Below are 23,520 nucleotides of genomic sequence, written 5' to 3' on the forward strand. Positions count from 1 at the left end.
AGACTGGAACTCATGACTAGGTGCTAGGACCAAAATACGTGAAACAGTAACTCATAGTCTATGGAAACCATAATTAGTACTCCATATACATAGCAATTAGTTCAATTCATGATTGGGCAATAACGGGCTATCCAAACCCTAAATCAATGCATAACAATGAATAAAGACATACAACATGCTCATCGTGCTTATTAAGTGATAATAATCCAACCTCAGCATGCTAAGAAACATGTAAGTCCAATTATCTACCAGAGTTCACAAAATCATGCATGCGGAAGCTATATGACGATAAATATAATCAAGTGGTAAACTATTCCCATCATTTAAGCACAATTCTCATGAAACTAAGTCAAACTAGTCTCATAAACATAATACTCAATCATTGCCCTCAAACCTAATCGACTCTTACAAGTAATTTCGTAGAAACTTGCTCCATATGGTTACTTACTAGATTGTAGACTTTTGGAGCTTGTTTCGGGTCTTCAAGGATATTCCAAATTTCTCCAAAATTCCTCAATATGCCCAAAATAAAGTCAAAACAATAAAACTGATAAAATGGCTAGTTTTAAATTCGTTACAGAAAAAGTTGAGAAACTAACCATGAACTGTACGTTCATCTTCTCCAACTTGTGTACATGACATTCTACATTCATTCTTTTTTTTTCAAATTCTTTTTTTTGGTGAGTAGACCTTAGTCACCCACTTATTGGGATTTGCAAGAAGCTGAGTTTCTTTGCTTTCTTTCGTCACATTAGAAAAAGAAAAAGTCAAAGCAGCCGCTAAGGTTACCCACTTATTGGGATCGGCAAGAAGCTGAGTTTCTTTGCTTTCTTTCGTCACGTTAGAAAAAGAAAAAGTCAAAGCAGCCGTTTAGCACATCTTGGTCAAGCAGTAAAGGAAAGAAATGCTTCGTCACTCTTCATCCATAGTATCCTCTCTAACTTATGCATCTTCTGGTTGAGAATTTTGGGGCCAACAAGGCTGGGACTTGATTTTCCAGCAATGACCGGTCAAGGTCAATCAAAATGAGGAAAAACAGATTGATCTCAACATAGAAGAGATCTTAACAAGTCTGATCATCATCTCTAAAAGGATTGAACGTCGAATTGATCATCGACTCAATATCTATCATCTTACCACCGTACATTACAACATGCCTCCTGAAAAGTTAACAAAGGGTGCTGATATGCATGTGGTTTAGCCGATATGCATTAATTAAGCCTATAGTGATGAGTAGCCCTAGCAATGCACTCTCTTTTGGACTGTCTTACGAAATATGGGGTAAAATTAATTTGGTTAAATCCTACTTCATATCGTTGAATCAATACAACTTAATATGGAAGAACTAACATAATGTACCTTAAAAGTTGAAAAACTCTGCCGATTAATGCTAAATCTCCTTGGTTAGAGGAGAAAAAAGTCCTGAAGAAGTTGCTGCAAGATAGGAGACCAATGTCCAACAAAGAAAAATAAATGATAATCATGAGCGCAAATTATGAGTGGGGAAAGAAGAATTCAAGAAAGATTTTTTTATCTTACCAAATGACATGAACCTACCAGAAAGATGATATATTTCATCTCCCGCTAATCTTTGAACCCTAGAAAGCTCATACAATGTGAGATCATATTTTAAGGGTGTGATTAGAAATCCTAAAGAAGTTGCAACACCATTTGTTACCAAATAATACGAATTCTCTAACGGAATTGCTAATATTCAAATCCTAGAGGGAACAACCATCATGAACACTAAAAAATTGCATTTGATATTTGTAAGTATGAAAAAAAATTTCCATTGGAAGTCTTCATTGTGAAAGCTTCCATATAGATTTGAAGACTGTCTCGACTAAGCTTCAAACCTGTATAATTAGATGAACTTCAAAAGTTTTTATAGAGATTTAACAAAATTGTATAATTAGGGATTTTTAAGATCAAACCTACGTGCGCTTGGTTTAGAATCTTGAATAAAGATTAGCACTTGTCCTTTATTGAAATTGCTTCAATATAGATTTGAAGATCATCCCTCGATAATCTTCAAATTATCTTCTTAAAATATCTAATTATCCAATTTTTTGAAATCTCTAGATATTTTTTAGATCGCTTCTCGCTAAACTTCAAAACTCTAAAACACTTATTATTTTAAGATTGTCTCCCGCTCAAGAACTTCATGTGTACAAACTTCATGGAAGATTTGAAGATCATAACCGGTTAATCTTTAAAACCTAGAGTACTTATCAATTTTGAGAATCCAAATAGAATAGTAGAAATCATTGAAATGAGGCAAAATAATATCTTACCAAATAATACGAACATACTAGGAAGTTGAAGATCATCACCTACTAATCTTAAAACTCTAGAACGCTCATACTATTTCATATCACACTTGAGTGTTTAAGTAGATAAGAAATCTTAAACGAATAAAAAATTGCACCCAAAGATTTCACAAAAACGAATAAGTATGAGAACATTCAAAACCTAGAGTCAATTTTGCGAACTTAAATAGTATGGTAGAAATCTTTAATATAAGATAAATTTATATCCTACTACCGAATGATATAAACAAATGATATAAACAGAGTAGAAAGTTAAAGATCTATCGCTAATCTTTAAACTCTAGAACACTCGTACTATTTGATACCACAATAAATATAAACTTCATGGCGATTTCAAGGTTATAACCGGTTAATTTTCAAAACTTAACAGAATAGTAGAACATTCAAAGAACCTAGAGCACTCATCAATTTTGAAAACCCAAATAGAAGAGTAGAAACCTTTAACTACTCTAACAAAAGGAAAAATTATATCTTACCAAATGAATAGACTAGGAAGTTGAAGATCACCTCCCTGATTTGAGATAACACTTAAAAGTGTTTGGTTAGAAATCTTAAACAAGAGATTTAACATAAAAGTACATTAAAAAAAACTTTAACAAGAGATTTGATGAAAAATCTATGGTTAGAAAACTTTCTAAGAAGTCGATTAGAAATCTTTAACAAATAAAAAATTGCACCAAAAGACTTCATAGAGATGGTAAGATAATAACTCGTAAATCTTCAAAACCAACCATACTCATAATTTTTTAGAAACCAAAAAGAATGGTAGGAATATTTAACTTGAGGCGAAATCATATGTTATCAAATGATGTGAACATTCTAAGAATTGAAGATCATCTCTCGCTAATCATCAAACTCTTAAATGTCTATACTATTTGAGATCACACTTATGTGTTTGGTTAAAAATCTTAAACAAAAGATTTGACGATAAAGTATTAAAAATCTTAAACAAGAGAGAATTGACAAAAAAAAAAAAAAAATAATAATAATAATAAATAAATAAATGTTAAGAGAACATTCAAAACCTGAGCCCTCATCAATTTTGAAAATTCAAATAGAATAATAGAAATCTTTAACACATATCTTACCAAATGATATGAACATACTAAGAAGTTGAGGATCATCTCCCGCTAATCTTCAAACTCTAGAACGCTCATAACTATTTGATATCACGCTTAAATGTTTGGTTAAAAATTTTAAACAAGAAATTTGACCAAAGAGAACATTCAAAACCTAAAGCACTCATCAATTTTGAAAACTCAAATAATCTTTCACGTAAAATCATATTTTACCAAATGATATGAACATACTAGGAAGTTGAAGATCATCTCCCGCTAATCTTCAAACTCTAGAACGCTCATACTATTTGATATCACACTTGTGTTTGGTTAAAAATCTTAAACAAGAGATTTGACCAAAAAAAAAAAAAAAATTGTTAAGAGAACTTTTAAAACCTAGAGCACTCATCGACTTTGAAAATCCAAATAGAATATAGTAGAAATCTTTAACATTAGGCAAAATCATATCTTACCAAATAATATGAACATACTAAGAAGTTGAAGATCATCTCTCGCTAATCTTCAAACTCTAGAACGCTCATATTATTTGATATCACGCTTAAATGTTTGGTTAAAAATCTTAAACAAGAGATTTGACGACGAAAAAGTATATTAGAAATATTAAACAAGAAATTTGACCAAACAGAACATTCAAAACCTAGAGCACTCATCAATTTTGAAAACTCAAATAATCTTTCACGTAAAATCATATTTTACCAAATGATATGAACATACTAGGAAGTTGAAGATCATCTCACGCTAATCTTCAAACTCTAGAACGCTCATACTATTTGATATTACACTTAAGTGTTTGGTTAAAATCTTAAACAAAATATTTGAAAAAGAAAAAAAAAAATTAGTTAAGAGAACATTCAAAACCTAAAACACTCATCTATTTTGAAAACTCAAATAGAATAGTTGAAATCTTTAACACAAGGAAAAATCATATCCTACCAAATGATATGAACATACTAGGAAGTTAAAGATCATCTCCCGCTAATCTTCAACCTCTAGAGCGCTCATACTATTTGATATCACACTTAAGCAAGAGATTGGACTAAAAAGCATATTAGAAATCTTTAAACAAGAGATTTGACCCAAAAAAAATTGGTGGTGATTCAAATAGCACTAGAATCTCAAATTTACCCATTATTTCTCATACTTTTTAGGAACAATAATCCGAACCACTAAATCTACGTAAATAGAGTCAGAATAAAAAATAGTTACCAAAATGAGAAACACTGCAGATCAAGCCGTTAAGATGTATTTTAAAATATTAAAGATATTTCGCCTGTTTGGGGCAATGCTAAAGAAAGAACAAGAGAAAAGAGAAAAGTTGGCCACTCCAAGCCAAAAAAGTTTTGAAACAGAAATATATATAGTGAATGTGATTTGAAATCTAACTCCTATGCATAATAGCAAGTAAAACCAATGGAAGGGCTGCAATAGAAACAAACACTTATCACAGAAGTGTCAACATTAAGGTTCCAAACATGGGGAAGAAAACAAAGAAAAAGCTAACCAGTTTTTTCATATTGTTACTACAACTAAATAGAAAAACTACAACACTTATTTTGCAAAAAATTACAGTTAGGTGTCTGTAAAAATTTCTCAAAGGATCTAATGTATGCTTTCTAGAGAGTTAGATTGTAGCTTCAATTTAAGACAATATATTATGGTTTATTTTAAGATTGTAGGTCGGTACTAGGTCATGCAAGCATAGGTCATTTTAGAATCATACAACATATAAGGAAGAACTGTATAACATAAACATACCATAAAAGTTGAAAAACTTCGCCGATCAATGCAAAATCTTCAAGAAGCTAGGAAACTAATTTTCAACCCAGAAAATAAATGTTAATCATGAGCGCAAATAATATGAGAGGCAAAAGAAGGGTTCAAGAAAGATTTTGTTCTTTTCTAGCCACTATTTTCCAACCTCTCAAAATTTTCAGCTGCTGGGGAATTTAGGAGGCCTAACGCATATGGTTAAGAACTGCACAATTGCAATACAAAAAGAAAAGAAACAAAAAAACCCGACAACAGCACTAATCCGACAACAAATTGGTGGTTAGTCAAATAGCACTAATCCGACAACAATCTGACAATTTAAGTCCATGAACATAAGGTCAGGATCAACACTAAAGATATTACAGATATTTTACCACCACCCTTACGATTGCTTAAATCCAAGTCTACGTAGACGAACAGAATTAAAAACGAACAAATCCTCTGTTCAGAATCTGCTTTCAACAATAAAAATAAAATAAATTTTTTTGAAAGTTTCTTCTTCTTAAGACGTGGAACATTTACCAGGTTAGGGTTTCTAAGGAATCGACATGCAGTTTTCACTATTAATCAATTTAATTTCGGATTTACAAACAAGCAAGTATGTTAGGGTTTTCCTAATGAATGGTAAAATATAAACTATTTTTGAAACAGCAACAAAATGATAATAAATCGAAATTTCGAATGTAGGATGAAGGATTCAGAAAGAGGAGTGTTAAGAAAATCTCATCAGCATCCGAAGAAACTCCGCACCTTTAGGATGAATACTAACCTAGGTATTCATCAGAGCTTCGCGTTTCTCTCCCATTAGAAGAATTCTTTTCTGCCAAAACTGCTCTCTGTTCAATCATGGTATGAAATTGCTGTCGAATTTTCCATTCACTGGTGGAATTTGAAGTAGATTTTCTCGACTTCCAAACACCCTGAATCAAGTAGCAGATTTTTCCGTTGATGAAAACGAAATTCAGACCGTTTCTCTCGTTTTCCTTCTCGAAATTTCGGAATAACGGGCTGAAATCTCAGACAGGGGAGAACAACCTATAAATAGGGCAAAGGAGCGTGAGTTTTACGCGTTTAGTTTGACTGGTCAATGACTTGTGTTTTACGCGTTTCTTTTATAATTTTTTCAAAATATTATAATTGTTTGAATTAGGTCTTAATTAAAACGAGGAATTAGTAAATATAACGTTAATTGCCAAATTTCTTTTTCCTTTAAAATGAAAATACCCACAATGCCCTCCTATTTTCTTATGTAATTTTTGTTTTTTTTTTTTAATAAAGCTGTAAATTAATTTTAAATGATTTTTTTTAATCAAAATCAATAGAATAATAATGACCAATTTTATGTAATAAATAAATAAATAAATAAATATATATATATATAAATATATTTCTAAAAATTATAAAATAGAAGTTATAAAAATTAAGACAATTTATTTACAACGGTTTAATTTATTAAATTGTTTCAGATTTATTTAAGTTTATATTTAAAAAAAACGAAAGAAAAAGAACGCCGCTGCTGTCTGTGAGCGTTTCCGTACTCTGCGTCGGCATACGAAGCCCCAAGCTCGCGATGGGCTCGATAGACGTCCAATCAGACAATGCCGAAGATGGATCCGCCGCCGCCGCCTCCGCCGATGGACATCTAAAGAAAGTTTCCGCCGACCCTATAAACCAGACATCTAACGAACCAGATGGAGCTACGCCTGAGAAGCCTAAAGAATTGGAGCCGACGAAGAAGCGTATGTCCTCCATGCTTCCTCTCGAGGTTGGGACCCGCGTCATGTGCCGCTGGAGAGACGGGAAGTATCATCCCGTTAAGGTCATCGAACGTCGGAAGTTGCAGGCTACTGGTTTTAGTGATTACGAATACTATGTCCACTACACCGAGTGTAAGATACTTCTCTGAAGTTTGCTTTAGTATGTGGGTTTTTGGTTTTGCTTGCGTGGTGGAAGAATCAAGCTGGAATTAGAAATGAATGATTACTTTTTTTCTTTTGGGGTTCCAGAATTTTTTTGATGTGTTGTTTAGGGTTTGCTTGGTGACTTAGGGTTTATTTCTTTTGGTCAATTTAGGGAGTTCGACCTTTGGATTGAATGATACAAGTAGCTCTTGCAGCAATGGGATTTTACATTTCTTTCATGGACCGGTTAATTGATAGAATAAATGGGTACACCCATTTTTCTTTAACCGTAGCGTTCGTTGCTAAATTGATTAGTTTCTTCTATGTGGAGTTTGGAGTTCTCTTTCTTTCTCCTTACCTGGATTTTATGATAGTCAATAGGAGACTTGATGAGTGGGTGAAGCTTGACCAACTTGATCTTGAATCAGTTGAGACGGTTGTTGATGAGAAAGTGGAGGACAAGGTAAAGTTTAATTTTCTCTGTCCCTTTCATTTTTAAAAATTTAACCTATCCGCTTCTGAAGGCTTGTCACTGTTTCTTGTATGGAAAACTTAAAGGTTATCCTTGGGCATGACTTGGTCCTTTTGAAATCCATGTTTTACTTGTAAGTATTTAACATGAGAATCTCATTCTTGCACTTGCAGGTAACAGGATTGAAGATGACCCGACACCAGAAGCGGAAGATTGATGAAACGCATGTTGAGGTATGCATTTTTAAGGATGTGGCGAGTCCTTTGTTAAAAAACATACTGCATAGGTATTTGCTAGTTATGTCCTTGTCACATCCACCAGCTGTAGATGTTTGGGCAAGCAGGAAACTCTGTTGTCAATCGTAAGGCAATTCTGTTAGATAGTGTAGTAAAAAATATGTTAATATTTATATGTTGTGATATTAAATTGGAGTGTCTAACAAAATTTCCCTGCCTTCATTATGAAATGTTTTCTTATCTTTTTTCAATTGCATAGGGCCATGAGGAACTTGATGCTGCTAGCTTGAGGGAGCATGAAGAATTTACAAAAGTTAAGAATATTGCAACAATTGAACTTGGAAGATATGAGATTGAGACATGGTATTTCTCCCCCTTTCCACCAGAATACAATGACACTACAAAGCTCTATTTTTGTGAGTTTTGTCTCAATTTCATGAAGCGCAAAGAACAGCTCCAGAGACATATGGTGAGAGGTTCTCCAAATTCTTTCTTGTGGTAGTTATGAATGATTAAGTTGGGATGTCTGTAAATGGAATTTTGAACTTTCGTTCTCGACGATGAAACCCTTCGGTTGCTGATTGCTGATATTGTCTTGGGCATACGATTTTTCTTTTTAATTTTTGTGAAATAGTGTGCAAGGTGCATTATTTTCATGTGTCAGACCATTTTTCTTAATGTCTAACTGGCTGGACGAAATTATATGCGCAGATATGCATTATTGAAATAGTTGAGTTATAAGAGTTATTTAACATTTACTACTGGTGGCTTTATTTCAGCCTGTTGGCTGCTGCTTCGTGTTTTAACATAGTAAATGTTGTCTGTGCTTGAAACATCTTGGAAATGATTTTTTACCTGACCCCAGTTAGAGATGTGAGCATTAATTATGAGAGATTGATTGTTGATGTGCAGCAGCTTGATTACGCACCTTTCTGTCATGTTAAGCCACCAATACATATATGTGTGTGTGTAGATTCAGCTATCATTTTATATAATTGTAAACTTGTAACACAAATTGACATTTTTATTTCATTGTCAAAAGCACCGTGTTTTCTATATTTATAATATAGACAAATTTGAGAACATCTAACAATTCTGATATGATCTTCGGATAGGAAATATGATGTATTTTCTTATGTTCCCTTCAGGAACATCAAATAAAATTGATGGTTGGTTTTGCATGATTCATTATCATTAGCCTTTTGTATGTGCATAATACTAATAAACCATCCTAAACTCGTGCTTTGTCCATGTAGAGGAAGTGTGATCTCAAGCATCCACCTGGTGATGAAATATATCGAAGTGGTACTTTGTCAATGTTTGAGGTATGGTCTTAATTAGGTTTTCAATCTTTTGGCTTGTTTGCAGCTGTGAACCTCATTGTTTTATTATCTCGTTCATCATCTAAATACCTTTTTCTTTTCACTTTTGGACTAAAAGTAGTGCCATTCTTGTTTTTTTGGTTTTGACTAGGTTTGCAATCTTTTGGTTTCTTTAAATAGTTTATCATTAAAGTACTTTTTATTTTTTTTCTTTTGGATTGTAGAAGTAATGCCATTATGATTTTCTGGTTTATTTTCTGTTTGCTTGTCAATGCCTCAGTGTTGGAATATCGACTATTTTTTAAACAGTTCATACAACCCTTGACATCTCCTGTACTCGCATTTAGCAAAACTGTTTTAACCTGTCATAAACAATAAAAAATAAGGCACTTGAAGCTATAGGATAATGTTTTTATTATTGCAGATTGATAATTCCTCATATGACTTTTTCTGCTAATTTTTTGCTGAAACAGGTTGACGGAAAAAAGAACAAGGTCTATGGGCAGAACCTCTGTTATTTAGCGAAGTTATTTCTGGACCACAAGACTCTATATTATGATGTGGACCTTTTTCTATTTTATATCCTGTGTGAGTGTGATGATCGAGGGTGTCACATGGTTGGATATTTTTCAAAGGTAATTTTTGGTTCATCATAACTGCTATTCAAATTAAAGTGGTATGATTCTGAAGAATGACGAAGTAGAGTGGTGTTTTCTTTGTTACTACTGTAATTTTATTTTCTTTAGGGTGATGAGGAGAGAGGAGAAAACATCACCTTACCTATAAAGGACATGTCAAGACATGAAACTCTCGAATAGGTTTGAATTTAAAGGGGGTATAATAATGACAAGGTTTGGGTAAGGAGATCCATTTATGAGCGAGAAAAATTGTAAGATGCGCCAAAATATTTGCTCAAACAGTATAGACCATACAAAATAGCTGTCCTTAAGTAATTTGTAATTTCATAGATTTTAGGTTTGTTCTGAAAGCTGACCTGAGATAGCTTGAATCAAGTAGTCCTGGATATTATGGGAAAAGCACTGTTGCAAATTAGAGAGCTGAAAAATGTAAACTCACTGTCCCCGGGAAATTGTTGCCAAGTACAGAAATCCACTCTCTAGTTTCAAAATCTAGGTCCACTCCTCTGCAATCAGGATCTGTTTGGCCAACGGGGAATTTTGAGCTTATCAGTTTATTGAAGACCATTTTATATCTTTCCAAAAGCAAGTTTTACTGTCCTTCTCCTTCAAGTTATAAGCATCAAAGAGAGAGGTTGTCCTGTCCTTTTTTCAAATTAGTGGAGTTTGCAGGGTTGAACATTATTTAGGAGGGTACCCCTATCATACCTTTTTCTAAAGGGAAAAATGGATACAAGATATAAGTTCAAATTTAATTTATCTACTGTTCAATTCTTCAAAAAAAAACAAAAAAGTACTAATCAATATACAAGGGGTTTTTATACATGATATACTCTCTGATCCATACTTTCGTTGTTTCTTTTATCTTCGGTGGGCTTGTGGATGTTAGTGCTAGTAGTGAATGGTATAGAAATAACGAAACTCGTATCGTGTGGATAATGAAATGTAAGATGAATTCACGACAAATTGCTTTAGAACTTATAAGCTGAGAACATTATTATGACTATATTATGTGTCGGCGTGCAGGAAAAGCATTCAGAGGAATCCTATAATTTGGCATGCATTCTCACCCTTCCTCCTTATCAAAGGAAGGGCTATGGAAAGTTCTTAATGGCTTTTTGTAAGTTCACCACATGCCTTAAACTGCCTCTATTTTTTTGGCTTATTGTGTCTGCAACTAGCGACCTTGATTAGCTTTGTTCTCTAGCATTGAAAAGTATATCACTAGCAGTGTCTTGCCTGCGTGGTTTTCTCCAGTTCGGTTTGTTATTTTCGGGCATCCGCCTCTTTTTTTGGGTCACCATCACCATGTTTTGACGGAGTGTTTTAATCTTCTATGAACCTGAGAGATCAGCTTATGAACTCTCCAAGAAGGAAGGTAAAGTTGGCACTCCTGAAAGACCTCTTTCTGACCTTGGGTTGGTGAGCTACAGAGGATACTGGACCAGGGTACTTCTAGACATCTTGAAAAAGCACAAGGGGAATATCTCTATCAAGGTATGCATTTTTTGCCTCTTATTGAAATTCAGTGTTTGCTGTCCAGTATTGACTCAACTAAGTATTCGACAAATTTTAAAACATTTGACTGAAGTTACTTTGTTCCTAAAAATTTATGTTAATTACTCTTGGAACAACTCCTAAAGCCATAAGATTTTGTATCTGATAATGCTTGGCACATTGGTCATCCCTTTATGGCAGGAGCTAAGCGACATGACAGCCATCAAAGCCGAAGATATTTTGAACACACTTCAGAGCCTGGAGTTGATTCAATACAGGAAAGGGCAGCATGTTATATGTGCCGACCCCAAGGTGCTGGATCGTCATCTTAAAGCTGCTGGTCGTGGGGGCCTAGAGGTCGATGTTAGCAAATTGATCTGGACTCCATACAGAGAACAAGGTTGAAGCTTTCCAAACTCATTATCAAGTCTGATGGTATCTATTCCAACTCTGCATGTACAATAATTGTGTAGAAGTGTAGTATAAAGTATTAGCCTTCCCATTTCTATCTGCCGAATGTATGCCTGGACAATCAAATACTGTACACCTTGAAACTAGAAATGGTAGAAACCTAGCTCTTGTACATCACCGGTTGCTATTTCTTCGACATTTTGGTTTGTTTTACTTGTGTGTATCCCTTAACCTTTGATTCAGGTGATGTTTGGTTTGGTTATTAAGAGATCATTCTTGACTTGACCAGCTACAACTTTTCCTTTCAGAAAGCAAACATATTTATTTAATGGTAGAAAAGAAGGTATGAGATGAGAAGAACGAATCATTACTTGTAAGGGTGTGGAAACTTCTCCCTAATAAACGCGTTTTAAAACCTTGAGAAAAAGCCTAGAAGTGAAAGCTTTAAGAGTACAATATATGCTAGCGGTGTAGATTGTTACAAATAGTATCAGAGCTAGACACTAGGTGATGTGCCAACAAGGATGTTGGGCTCCCAAGAGAAGTGGATTGTGAGATCTCACATTGGTTGGAGAGAGAAATAAAGCATTGCTTATAAGGGTTGGAAACCTCTCGCGTTTTAAAAATGTTTTAAGGGTGTGAAAATCTCTTTTTATCAGACACATTTTAAAATCTAGAGGTAAAGTCCAAAGGCTTTCTAAACTAGGGGGCTCCAATTGAAGCTATAATGTGAAACGAAAATTGAAGCTACATTGTGAAACGAAAATTGAAGCAGGGATATCAAAATTTTTAATATTTGGCCAAATTGACTTGGATGTTCGGGATGTCCCGTTAAGATTGACATAGGGGTCAATTATCATTGGATGTGTCTGAGCAAGCTAAGATGGCTGATGTGTCTCGAGACATGGGATGAGATCACGATGCATGGGTCTTGCTCTTATGGACCGAAATGACAATGAGATACGATGTTGTGTCGCAACGATTGAACATGCACGCACGAACAATGTGTGCCCAAACATCCAAATTGACTTGGATGTTTGGGATGTCCCGTTAAAATGATCAACACAGGGGTCAGTGGGGTGTGTCTAAGCAAACCAAGATAACCGATGTGTTCCGAGACATGGGACGTCACGGTTGAAGATGTACCACCGTGAAATTTTGTCCACGGTTTCAGTAAGAAAGTGTCTTCATTTTCTTCCGATGTTGCAAATATGTTGTTGCAAATATGTTGTTTCAGGTGCTAGAATTTGCAGCAGGGGATAATGTAAACAACTAAACAAGTGATTTAGAATGAATACTTCACTCAAATTTGAAACTTGAATTATGAAGATTTGAGTAACAATCACATTGTCTTCATCACTTGTGATTGAAACACAACCAAAAACTAGAAACAAAAACAGAATATTTACAGAGCTCTCCAATGAATCTAAGATTAACCATTTCATCAAACAGTCGTAATCTGAAGCCGATGCTTCGGAACATGAGTTTGCTGAATCTGCAAGCTCTGTAATACAATTCCACCTGACCTCCTCTTCCAAAGATTCTCCATTTCCCCTCTTTCTTCTCCGCCCTTCTGCACTCGCCGGACCACCGGCAACGGCGGATCCAAATCCACAACGCTTAATGATTCACAAACACCCTTCTTCTTACTTGCAAAATCTGGGGTGGGTCTTCTTCTGCTCCTACAACCGTTGACACCCGCTGTAGATACCGATGCGGCGGCGGCGGCGACGGCGGTGGACCTGGTGGTGCCGGTGCCAGAGGGGGAGGGGGAAGCCAAGAGATTTTTGCTGGAGAAAAATTTCTTCAACTTAAAGTAACCAACGTTGGGACTGTTCTCATTTTTGGTCGTAATCAAAATCCGGTGGGAAATCGGAAGACCTGCAACTCTGTTATTCCGCTTCACTTGACCCATACATCCGATTCTCGGCGACAAAGGGTCGCCGGAAAATGACTCCGAACGGTCCCGGTCGCATCTCGGCGGCCGGCAGTCTTTGGTCGCCGGCTTAGAACAGAGCATCGGCAAGAACATGTTTTTCTGGCGAATATTTGATGGGTTAAACCGATTGTATTTGTCACCCATCTCTAATTTCTTCCCTTTCTACAAGAACGTACTGAAAGAGAAGAAGACAGAGCTTGGACCTTGATGCAAAACCAGCAATGGCTTCCAAGAGCTCCTCCTCTGGTTCAGCTGCTTTGTACAGAGGAGGAGAGAGAGAGGGTTTATTGGGAAGTTAACAAAGAAGGCCAAATGGGAACCAAAATCTTGGCAGTGTCATCAAATTGAACTAAAAATCCATGGAAGTTTGTCAAATATGAACAACGTTGATTGAGTCTTGGCTCTTGCCGGTTTGTTGCTCTTTTGGGATGTTAATAAATACTCCACACATTAATGTTTGGCTCTGAAATTAATATCAACTTTGAGGGCAATAGGGATCAAAATGTCCACATCGTCACCGTTTATCGTCGTTAATCCTAAACATCAACTAATCTAAACTTTATTTCATCTATATCACGGTGAAACCTATTAGCTAATACCCTTAACTCTAAACTACAATATAGGGTATGTGTTCCTACGCTATCCTTAATAGTCTACTATGGGTAAAAGTCAATATCTCGACATCTTAGGACTCAACGTAACCAGATTGTGGGATAAGGTTGTACTAACTTTCTCGATACTAGAAAAGTCTAAATTCAAGGACACTAAATTTTGATATCCTCTACAACTAAAAGACTGATGGGTATGTTACCTTGTCTCATTAATTTACTTGGGGTATTAGTCGTCGAGATAAAAAATTATTATCATTTTTCTAACGTATAGAATGATTAACATGACAATGAAAGGTTTCGTCTTGTTTCGTTTCCCGATTGAAATGATAGCAACGAGAGAGACCGAGGGTCAAGGGTCAAAGATTATGAGGTAAAGATGGATTTGGATTGGTGGTGTGTGGAAATTTGGTTAAGTTGGAGTAAAGTGAATGAAGAATCTTTAATAATGAGTGGTCCTCTATTTCTCTTTCTCTTCGAGTTATTTTAGTTCATGCCAACTTCTCACGCTATACCCATTGCTTTTGGTAAAATCATGTGCCTTTTGTGCCTTTTGTCTCCTTCCCTTAGTTTTAAAATAGATTATATGTGAGATTCTACGTCGATTAGAGAGAGACCAAAACATTTTTTATAAGGTGTCAAAACCTCTCTCTCGAGCAAATGCGTTTAAATTTTTTTAGGGAAAACCCAAATAGACAATATCTACTACAATGGGTTTGGGCTATTACATTAATTCTACTTTATTTTGTGTTCATATGTGTTTCTAGTTTCGTGTGTTTTATGTCGAGTCAGAAATTTGTTAAAATCTTTCGAGACGCGTATTTACGTTCTTATGTTTGAATTGTTCTCGTAAAAGAAGTATTATAATCACGTAGATTTAACTGGATATTTAAAGGAATCGTATTTCCATTTAGATTGTTTTTATAAGTACTATGAAGATTTAATAATTAAAATAAAATGACTCTTATAAGTTACCCATCTCATTACATACGAACTTATTTGTTGGCTGATCAAACTATCAAGTTGTGAATGGTTTAGATCGAAACACGTGGATGGTTTAGATCGACCATGGATGGACGGTAAGGGGACTTGCCACGTCAGAAGGTAGAGCATATGTAAGTCACGTGCTAGTGAAAAAGAACCACCTGATGAATGAACTTGAGGAAAAGGAAGCATGTGGGCACGTGGGAAGCACGCTAAAGTCGCATTTGGTATCCCAAACTCATCATGTGCCTTTTTAAATTTTTTTTTATAAAAAAATTATTTATCCGAAATTTTTCATTATTTACCTTATTTATTTATTTATTTATTTATTGTTACCATTTGGCCACGTATCTTGAAACAACCCATCATTTCTTCAAACTACATTTAATTTTTTAAAATATTTTTTAAACTACAAACAATTCAATATGGAGAAATTATTATAATTTTTTAAAATATATTTTTTTATATTATTACTTTTTAAGGATATCAACAACAAAATTATTAATTCTTGAATGCATAGTTTGAATTATTGTTTTTTTAAAACCAAAATCAGATACCATATCATGGTCAATTAGTTGGTGCACACATGTGAACCTCGTTTTATTCTAATTTTTTCCTATTAAATTAACACATGGATCTCATTTTATATTCACTTAAAATAGATAAATAAAAATGTGGTAGTTTCTAATAGATTTCTAAAATTTTAAAAATATATAATAAATTTCTAAACTATATGAAATTTTAATTAAAATATTTAACTTTTTTTAAACAAAATACTAGAGATAAAATTAAATTTGTATAACATTAAGCTTTCGATTTCTTATGAAAGATAAAATCAAAAGAAAAGAAACTTATTATATATTTTTCAAAACACTAAATCAAAAGTTTTAAGATCTATTAGACATTGTTTAAAGTTTAAGAGCCTATTTGATAGAACTTAGAAACTTCGGGGACTATACTAATGAGCTACATACACTAATTTAGTATTAAAAATATCGTTAAAATCTTAAACTATATTTGATCCCTGACGAATAACGTTACAGTTAGTTGGGGAGTCGAAGTAATATACTATTCTCTAGAACAAGAAAAAAGACGGAATATTTGATGAATTAAAGTAATATATATATATATATATATATATATATATATATATATATATATATATATATATTTGTAAAAAAAAAAAAAGGATAATAACTATTTTCTGTCAATACTTTTTTTAAAGGTGAAGTGAATTTTACAATTTCACCACTCCCCAACATTTTCCATCAAATTTTAATAAATAATTATTTTACCAGTTAATAAAAATATTTTGATCTTGTTTAAAAAATATTCTTAAAAAACATATTTAAATTTTTAAACTTTTAAAAATATTTATTATAAAGTACGGAATTTAAGGATATATTTATTAATTTATCTTAACTAGAGTTTTGCTATTTAAAAACAATATATATATATATATTATTGAGTTAATTTATTTTTATTGCCCATATAATCGATATTAAAATTGTAATTTTATAAATATATGACAGATGTTTTTGTAAATATAAATTATATATGTCAAGTTATTTTATTTTCAAAATCTTAATTTTAAATATCGATATTGATATATATGATATTGAATATATCGACCCATCAATTGATATTTCATTGAATATATGTATATATTTGTNAAAACCCCAAAACAGTAGAGGATGAGAGGCAAAAGAAGGTTTATTATTTGGAGAAAGGCAACAGAAAGTAGGAAGGCACATGTGCGAAGATTGACCAATCAAGCAAAGCTAGCAGCCATTTTGTGCATTTCAATTATTAATGCCTTTTGGCCCCAACAAAGATTTTAAAATGTCATAAAACTTTCAAAAGTAATAATAATAATACTAATCGACAAGTTTCCCAAACGTGCATGTGTTATGGGCATTAAATAGCAGTAGTTGTAAAGCACCAAGATAGAGTTGGCTGCTTTTGTTTGATCCTCTATGCTACTTTCTTCTTCACTTTCGAAATGACTAAGAACCTAACTTCCTAATTAACAAAGTCTCCATTATTCTCACAGGATAACTGTCTAGTCCTATTATATTTGTTCATCAAGATAAATCATAACATATAAATCCCAAATAGGTAGCGACCAAGACTTGAATTCATTCGCTTTGAATCCTTTATTACTTACCTGACTCTCTAAAGGCACTTTTGCCCCACAATTCTAATGAGTTTATATAGCCTAGACTTAAACGGGTTTTGGCTATACTGAAGAACAAGTTATAGAAACTTACATTCATGTAGCCTATATCTAATTTACGCGTGGATTAATGAAAGTGTTTTAAGTGTGTGTGCAGTTTCAGCTATAAATTTGGGAAACCTAGGTTCAAGATCATAAATTAATGGGATAGCTTGAATGAACAAACGTGTAGATAAAAGCCTTTAAGGTAAGTAAAACTACTGGTCAAAATAGATCGACTACATAATTCTGAACTATTTAAAACCATCCGTAAATTAAGCATGCTGTTAATGACTATTATCAAATAAAGTATCGGTAGTTCTACTTCCATACATAAATATAATAATAATCAAATGTAATGAAACACACACATCGATCATGTTTGTTGATTACGTGTTAGGTGTGAGCACTAATTATTGACCTTTCTATCATACCAAGTTTGAATATAAAACAGAGGTCACCATCAAATGTAACAAAGGCTCTGACTAGGAATCCGCCATCTATTTATAATAATTTTCGTGTATCAAATCAAATAGAATTTCTACATCTTACTAATCAGCAAAAGCTATTTCTAAAATATCACTACCATGAGACTAACCTTTATACTCATGCTCCGTCTCGTGTCTCCAAGTTCTACTCAGCTGTCAATTCCTCTGTTATTGAGTGAAAGTTATATCCACGCATGAGAATCAGAGATTTGTCTAGCATTATGGCCAAAAAATGTCCAATTGCATAAGAATTGTGATTCTCAACGTATATTGATATAAAGTTTAGCCTAATAATTCATCAATATGCTCCTAAATGAAATTGCTACAATGTTACAAATGGAGGAAAAGTAGAGAAACATACTTGTGGATGCAAGCTTGGAAGAAAATTTGTCACTCCGGCAGCCATTAGTTTGTTTCTTGGGGGATTTCATTTCCTGTCACTTCTCCAGATCCAAAATCAAGGCCAAATCTCCATTGTTGTTCTTCATTGCCATGCCCATCATCGGCCTGAGATCAGATCCTAAACATGACAATTGCTCATTGCAGATGGACAGAAATTTGAGGACTAAATCAAGATAACCATACTGAAAACATTTGACGATTGGTCCCCACAAAAGTTGTTGACAGTGCTAGGATAGGGATGTCGTGTCGTTTCCTTCATGCTGAGGTAGTACTACCTTGTCTTGCATTAACCCTGATCCAACGTTTTCTTCTCCAAACAGTGAGGTTCCATCTGGGCCATCAATCATAGTATGTGTCTCTCCAGCAGACTCATCATTTGATGTTACGTCTCTAACATCTTCAGGTTCTTTGAAAGATTCAGGATTGTGGTGGGAATGCATTTCAGAACTAGACGAAGATGGGGATGAAGATCTGAGACTCAGTCCTTTAGAAAGGGAAACATACTTGAAAACTACATGTTGGTATTGATTGAGTAGCTCTTCTACGTCATTAAATGTAAGATCCCCAACTTGGGCAAACAAATATGGATAATCTCGGAAGGCTTGCTTCCTTGTGTGATCATTTAAAAGCATAGCTGCACCCTTGCTCTCCAAATCTGAGAGCGTTGAAACTTCCATTACTGTTGACTGGTATTTGACATGTGGTCCCTCAGTGCTTGGCTTTGATTCTGGGGAGTTGGGTCTAACTGCAGGTTCTGTACCAGAATTTGAAGCTTGAGAACTGGTTTCAACAAGTTCTGAATTACGGGCAACTCGTTCATCCAAGTTACTTTTATTAGAAGAAGATTCAACATCAGTAGATAGCCCAGATAGGAGTGCTCGAGCAGATTCCATGTTTTTTTCAAACTCGGTTTCTTCCATTGAGAGGGAATTTGCGTCAATGTTTGAGATAAAGGACTCGGCTGAGAGTATGTTTGTGAAAAAATATGCTGCTTCTCCAGTTAATCGGGATTGTCCCCTGTACCGTTGTATATATAATAAATTTGAGTGCAGTTGTGGAGGGTTTGCCTACAAGAGATTGTGCATGAAAAACACATTTATGAGCATGATGTCAGAAATTTCTATAGTACTACGATAACTATATCCTAAAAGGTGAAACAATAAAATTTGTATGGTGTTTACCACCAACTTTTCAGTTTAATGCCAAACAGAGATGATGAGAGTTTGTTGGTGACATTTCTATAAGGAAACAACAAATTTTCAAACGCTATGTAAGAATATATGCTCTAGCATGAAAGAGTTTCTTCATAAGTAATAGATATGGGCAAACCAACTTTAACTATTCATATTATACATCACCTTTATGATAACATAAATAAGGACGGGAAGGAACTCATCAGCCCCTGGAGAATTCTCATTTGAAGCAATAGAGGCATTAAGTAGCAAGTTACTGATGACCTTACAACAGCCAAGGAGACACACAAGCTTGTCTCTTGGAGCTTTGTACATGTTAATCTTCAAGAGTTCCTTCTGAGCAAGCTGCCAATAAAAATGTAAACATGTAGGTGAAACTAGTATTAATGACCAACAAAGATTCATATGGTGGAAAATTCCACGTAATGATTGCAATGCATGACCTAGTTCAACAGAAAGTTTCAGCTAAAAAAAACATGACATGCTGAAAACAAACTTTGAAGTAAAGAAGAGTAAGAGCAAGCCTATGTGGAAGAAACTTTGATCATATCGCCTTAACAAGAATGCCTTAGAAAATTTTGTATTTCATTCTTTCTCCCACAACTTCCCCATGGAAATCAAAAACTTAACTCAAGAGAATTTTCCAGGAACCTAGGGGACTTTCATAACAGAAGTTTTGACCAAGCCCATCATGCATTACAGAACCAAGGGGATTTCATAATCATTGAAAATAAATATACATGACAATTTAACGTTTCTCTTATGTCCTCAACTTATTCCGATAGGTATCAGCTCATCTGAGAATAGGTTCTCCAGCAATTCCATTTACACTTCGGCATTGCCCAAGAATAGGAAAACAACAAGGCTATATAGTTTGAGATACATAGTTTTAATGTATACTTGAATTTCTAAATAGGAAAGATCTATCATGGAAATGTTTCGTAGATGATAAACTATCACTGGATAAAGTGTCAATTAGATTCCTGATTTGAACTTATGAACAATTCTAAAAAATGGTCAAAAAATGTAATGAAACAACTAACTTCAAAGTATGATTTTTTATGCACAAACAAATAATCATGAGGATGTAAATTTCACGAGAGAGGAGATGATTGATGCAAAAATTATATGAAGATCTCTTGACTTTGACCTTTACTCACCAACCATGATGATTCGTTCTGGAAATTTGGTTTGATATCCAGATTTTCTGGCCTAATGAACTGCTGAATCAATGCCATCTTATCAGAAAGTTGTTCGTCAATTTTTACATCATCTGCAAGCGAAGCATATACACGAGAATATAACTTGGTCATGACATACTTCTCCAATCCCTGCATTTCGTAGACGGTCATGCATTAGAAGAGAGAACAAATGCTGTGAATAAATAAATATCACTTAAGCAGCACATACTTGGGGAGTAAAGTGTGTGCATTGTAGGATCCATCCGAGAAGACTATTTATTTGCAGAGTATTCCCAAAGGTATTGGCTTGTTTATAACATAATTTTTTAATTAGTTAACTATGCAAGGATGGGATCATTATGTGTCTTACTCAGATTGCTTCTATATTCAACAATCAAATGGATTGTACGTAAATATATTATTTTAAAACTAAACCCTCCTTGTCCAGATATGTTACCGATTGATTAATAATTCACCTCATCCTCAACGTTGGGGTGAAAAACAAATCATTATTAATTATAAATATTTACTCTTCGATAGTAGTGAACTTACCTCACCAGCACTTTCCAGCTCTTCTTCTGAGCAACCAGACCAAAGTGGATGAGCTCTGAAAGCTCCCTCCATTTTGGCAAAGAATTCTTGTACAGAGGCACCGTCCCTTTCAGGGTCAGGAGCATTATTCGAAAATGATACAATAAAGCTGCCAGTATAAAGAGTTTAGTCAAAACTTTATGAATATGTTAATTACTGTTCAAAATCAACAGTCAATAACATTATCCTCTAATTAAGAAAAAGATACACCTGACAAAAGATTATATCCAGAAGTTAAACAATCAACGTGAGTAATCACCGCAAGACTCTTACAGTATAAGGCTACAAAATGCATATTGATCTGAAACTCGACAGACTAAAGCATACACATAGAGATATGCACATCCGCGCATGTGTGTATATAACAGGTGTAGAAATCTTCTGCAGGAGTGTTTACAAAGTTTAAGATTGAAACTATCCAAATTCTTCGGTATTTGGTAGTCACTTCAGGTATTACAGTATGCCATGCAGGTGATGTATAAAAGGGTATTCAGTTAGAAACCATTTGGCTATATCCAATGCTTTTACCATTATGTCCATCTCTCGAATCTACACTTGTACAAGCGCTGAGTTCAGCTTGCACATAACACCATAACGAAACTCTGTCAGTAGGTACTAACTATATGTTATTTTCATTTAAAGACCAATAAATGCTACTCCCTCGGAGATTCCATTTATGAGAGTGCTTTCTCCTTCTAGAAGAAAATGAATCGGTTGGTTTTGGCTTTCATGGGAAGGCATTTGAATCTACAAAACGGAGGGCAACTATAACCAAAAGCCCAAATGAGGACGCTCATCTCTAGCGATAACTCAATCAAGTTAAGTAACTGTCACTTATCTCATATGTATCAATAACATTATCAACCTAAAAATCACAGTAGGCACTGAGTTCAGCTTGCACAACTATGCTAATTCGTAGGTCCATCTTTACTTCTTCCAATGATGACCACGACAATTTTCTCCAACAATTCATCAATTTGAATTGTATTTAAACAAACAAACAGCCGATTAAGATAGCAAGAAATTCAAGGTCGAGAAGAAAGAGCGAGAAAAGGAACAAGGAGCAAGCATTGTAATTAAAGTGTAAAGAGATCAGATTAAATTTGAAGGAAAGATCACGTGAACACTAATTGAAGTCAACAAATATCCTATAGTTTGCACATATCGTTCGAATGGAAGACGAATTTACCTTTTAATGGATTTGACGAAATCTGAGGCTGATGGTTGACGCATACGCTCAAGAAAATCATGCAGACCTAAAAAGACGTCAGCGTTCTCCATTCCCCACCGGACGTCTAAAATTCCTGTGCAAACTCCCGATCCTTCACTAGTCGTCGAAGATCTTTGAGCTCGAAAATCTCTGAGAGCACAAAATTCTTAGCAAAAAGACGACAGAGGCACCTCCTTGCCATGATCATAATTAAATTCCGATTAATTAACGTCCTCGAAATTATGATTAACTGGGCTGGGCTGGGCTGACACAATCCACTCCCGGCCCAAAATAAGAAAATGGACCCAAGTTTGGAGCCCAGCCCAGCCCAATAGTGAAAACATCTTGGACCTAGCGATGTATGGTTTCATGCTTTTATGAAATTGTAGGAAATAATTGCAATGAACCAATAGAAAATAAATAAATAAATAAAATAGAGACAGTATTTTTTTTTTTTCAATATTTGAAAATTATTCAAATATATTTTTTTAAAAATAGTTATTTACCTTTTAAGACAAGATAGAAACAACTATCTCGGAAATTGATTTAAAACCCATTATTGAAGAAAAATACATTAAATAAGATATTAATGACTTTTAAAATCTTTTTAAACACTAAAGTCATTTTAATTATCATATATTCCATTCTTATATGAATTTCAATATTTATTTTATTTTAATTATTATTTTTTAGTCTCTTAATTTTACATAAATATGTTTTTTTTTATCATTTTTACTAGATTTTATTATATATATATATATATATAAAACAGAAAATGCGGCATTAAATTATTATTAAACCTACACGGAATATTAATTGAAGCATGGAATGGAAAATGGGTTATTTTGCTATATTTGTACTTAAAGAATATGTTTTATTCGAAAAAGTAAACAATTATTATGATATTTTAGGAAAATTCGATGCTGTTTTGCCTACTGTGTGAGATGACATGTACTCGACATCCACGTGGACCAATCAGATCCATTAAAAGTGACCGCTGGCGTTGCACACCGGAAAGTGGATATAAGCATCCAAAACTTCTCTCTCCATACT

General features: G+C 34.1%; 2 protein-coding genes and 2 long non-coding RNA genes across 10 annotated transcripts; 2 read left to right on the top strand and 2 right to left on the bottom strand.

Moving 5' to 3' along the window:
• Positions 1–1,295: 1,295 nt before the first annotated feature.
• Positions 1,296–1,559, top strand: LOC111487510. Its single transcript, XR_002719093.1, has 2 exons — positions 1,296–1,366; positions 1,513–1,559. It is a non-coding gene; the product is annotated as an uncharacterized LOC111487510 (long non-coding RNA).
• Positions 1,560–1,864: 305 nt separating this feature from the next.
• LOC111487509 lies at positions 1,865–6,180 on the bottom strand. 4 transcript variants are annotated; one of them, XR_002719091.1, is made up of 4 exons: positions 5,930–6,180; positions 4,427–5,631; positions 3,564–4,210; positions 3,321–3,355 (listed from the first exon to the last, which is right to left on the bottom strand). It is a non-coding gene; the product is annotated as an uncharacterized LOC111487509 (long non-coding RNA). The 4 variants fall into 4 exon arrangements; XR_002719090.1 differs by having other exon boundaries at positions 1,865–4,210; positions 5,949–6,180; XR_002719092.1 differs by having other exon boundaries at positions 1,865–4,210; positions 4,427–5,634; positions 5,949–6,180.
• Positions 6,181–6,672: 492 nt separating this feature from the next.
• On the top strand, positions 6,673–11,936 carry LOC111487367 (histone acetyltransferase of the MYST family 2-like). Its single transcript, XM_023134745.1, has 9 exons — positions 6,673–7,068; positions 7,455–7,543; positions 7,726–7,785; positions 8,048–8,257; positions 9,045–9,113; positions 9,584–9,745; positions 10,775–10,868; positions 11,103–11,245; positions 11,447–11,936. Exons 1-9 carry the CDS (start codon positions 6,750–6,752, stop codon positions 11,648–11,650), a joined length of 1,350 nt encoding a protein of 449 aa, XP_022990513.1. The 5' UTR covers positions 6,673–6,749; the 3' UTR covers positions 11,651–11,936.
• A 5,934-nt stretch (positions 11,937–17,870) lies between these two features.
• LOC111487398 (vacuolar protein sorting-associated protein 9A-like) lies at positions 17,871–22,669 on the bottom strand. Of its 4 annotated transcripts, none has more exons than XR_002719064.1 (6): positions 22,447–22,669; positions 21,219–21,366; positions 20,646–20,816; positions 19,651–19,830; positions 18,252–19,359; positions 17,871–18,055 (listed from the first exon to the last, which is right to left on the bottom strand). XR_002719064.1 is itself a non-coding variant. In XM_023134784.1 (6 exons), exons 1-5 carry the CDS (start codon positions 22,536–22,538, stop codon positions 18,520–18,522), a joined length of 1,431 nt encoding a protein of 476 aa, XP_022990552.1. In that variant the 5' UTR covers positions 22,539–22,669; the 3' UTR covers positions 17,871–18,397; positions 18,476–18,519. The 4 variants fall into 4 exon arrangements, 2 of the variants coding, with proteins under 2 accessions (XP_022990552.1, XP_022990551.1); XR_002719063.1 differs by having other exon boundaries at positions 17,871–18,103; XM_023134784.1 differs by having other exon boundaries at positions 17,871–18,397; positions 18,476–19,359.
• Between the last annotated feature and the right edge of the window lie 851 nt (positions 22,670–23,520).

This window comes from Cucurbita maxima, unplaced genomic scaffold, assembly GCF_002738345.1.
Source record: "Cucurbita maxima cultivar Rimu unplaced genomic scaffold, Cmax_1.0 Cma_Scf00012, whole genome shotgun sequence".
Classification (NCBI taxonomy): Eukaryota; Viridiplantae; Streptophyta; class Magnoliopsida; order Cucurbitales; family Cucurbitaceae; genus Cucurbita; species Cucurbita maxima.

What these genes read in the sequence shown, in the direction of transcription:
- LOC111487367 (XM_023134745.1), top strand. Translation starts at nt 6,750, where the DNA reads ATGGGCTCGATAGACGTCCAATCAGACAATGCCGAAGATGGATCCGCC. An exon ending in CTATGTCCACTACACCGAGT is followed by an intron (nt 7,069 to 7,454) that starts GTAAGATACTTC and finishes ATTTTATGATAG; the next exon opens with TCAATAGGAGACTTGATGAG. An exon ending in TTGATGAAACGCATGTTGAG is followed by an intron (nt 7,786 to 8,047) that starts GTATGCATTTTT and finishes TCAATTGCATAG; the next exon opens with GGCCATGAGGAACTTGATGC.
- LOC111487398 (XM_023134784.1), bottom strand. Translation starts at nt 22,538, where the DNA reads ATGGAGAACGCTGACGTCTTTTTAGGTCTGCATGATTTTCTTGAGCGT. An exon ending in TTCGTCAAATCCATTAAAAG is followed by an intron (nt 21,367 to 22,446) that starts GTAAATTCGTCT and finishes TTATACTGGCAG; the next exon opens with CTTTATTGTATCATTTTCGA. An exon ending in AGCTGGAAAGTGCTGGTGAG is followed by an intron (nt 20,817 to 21,218) that starts GTAAGTTCACTA and finishes TACGAAATGCAG; the next exon opens with GGATTGGAGAAGTATGTCAT.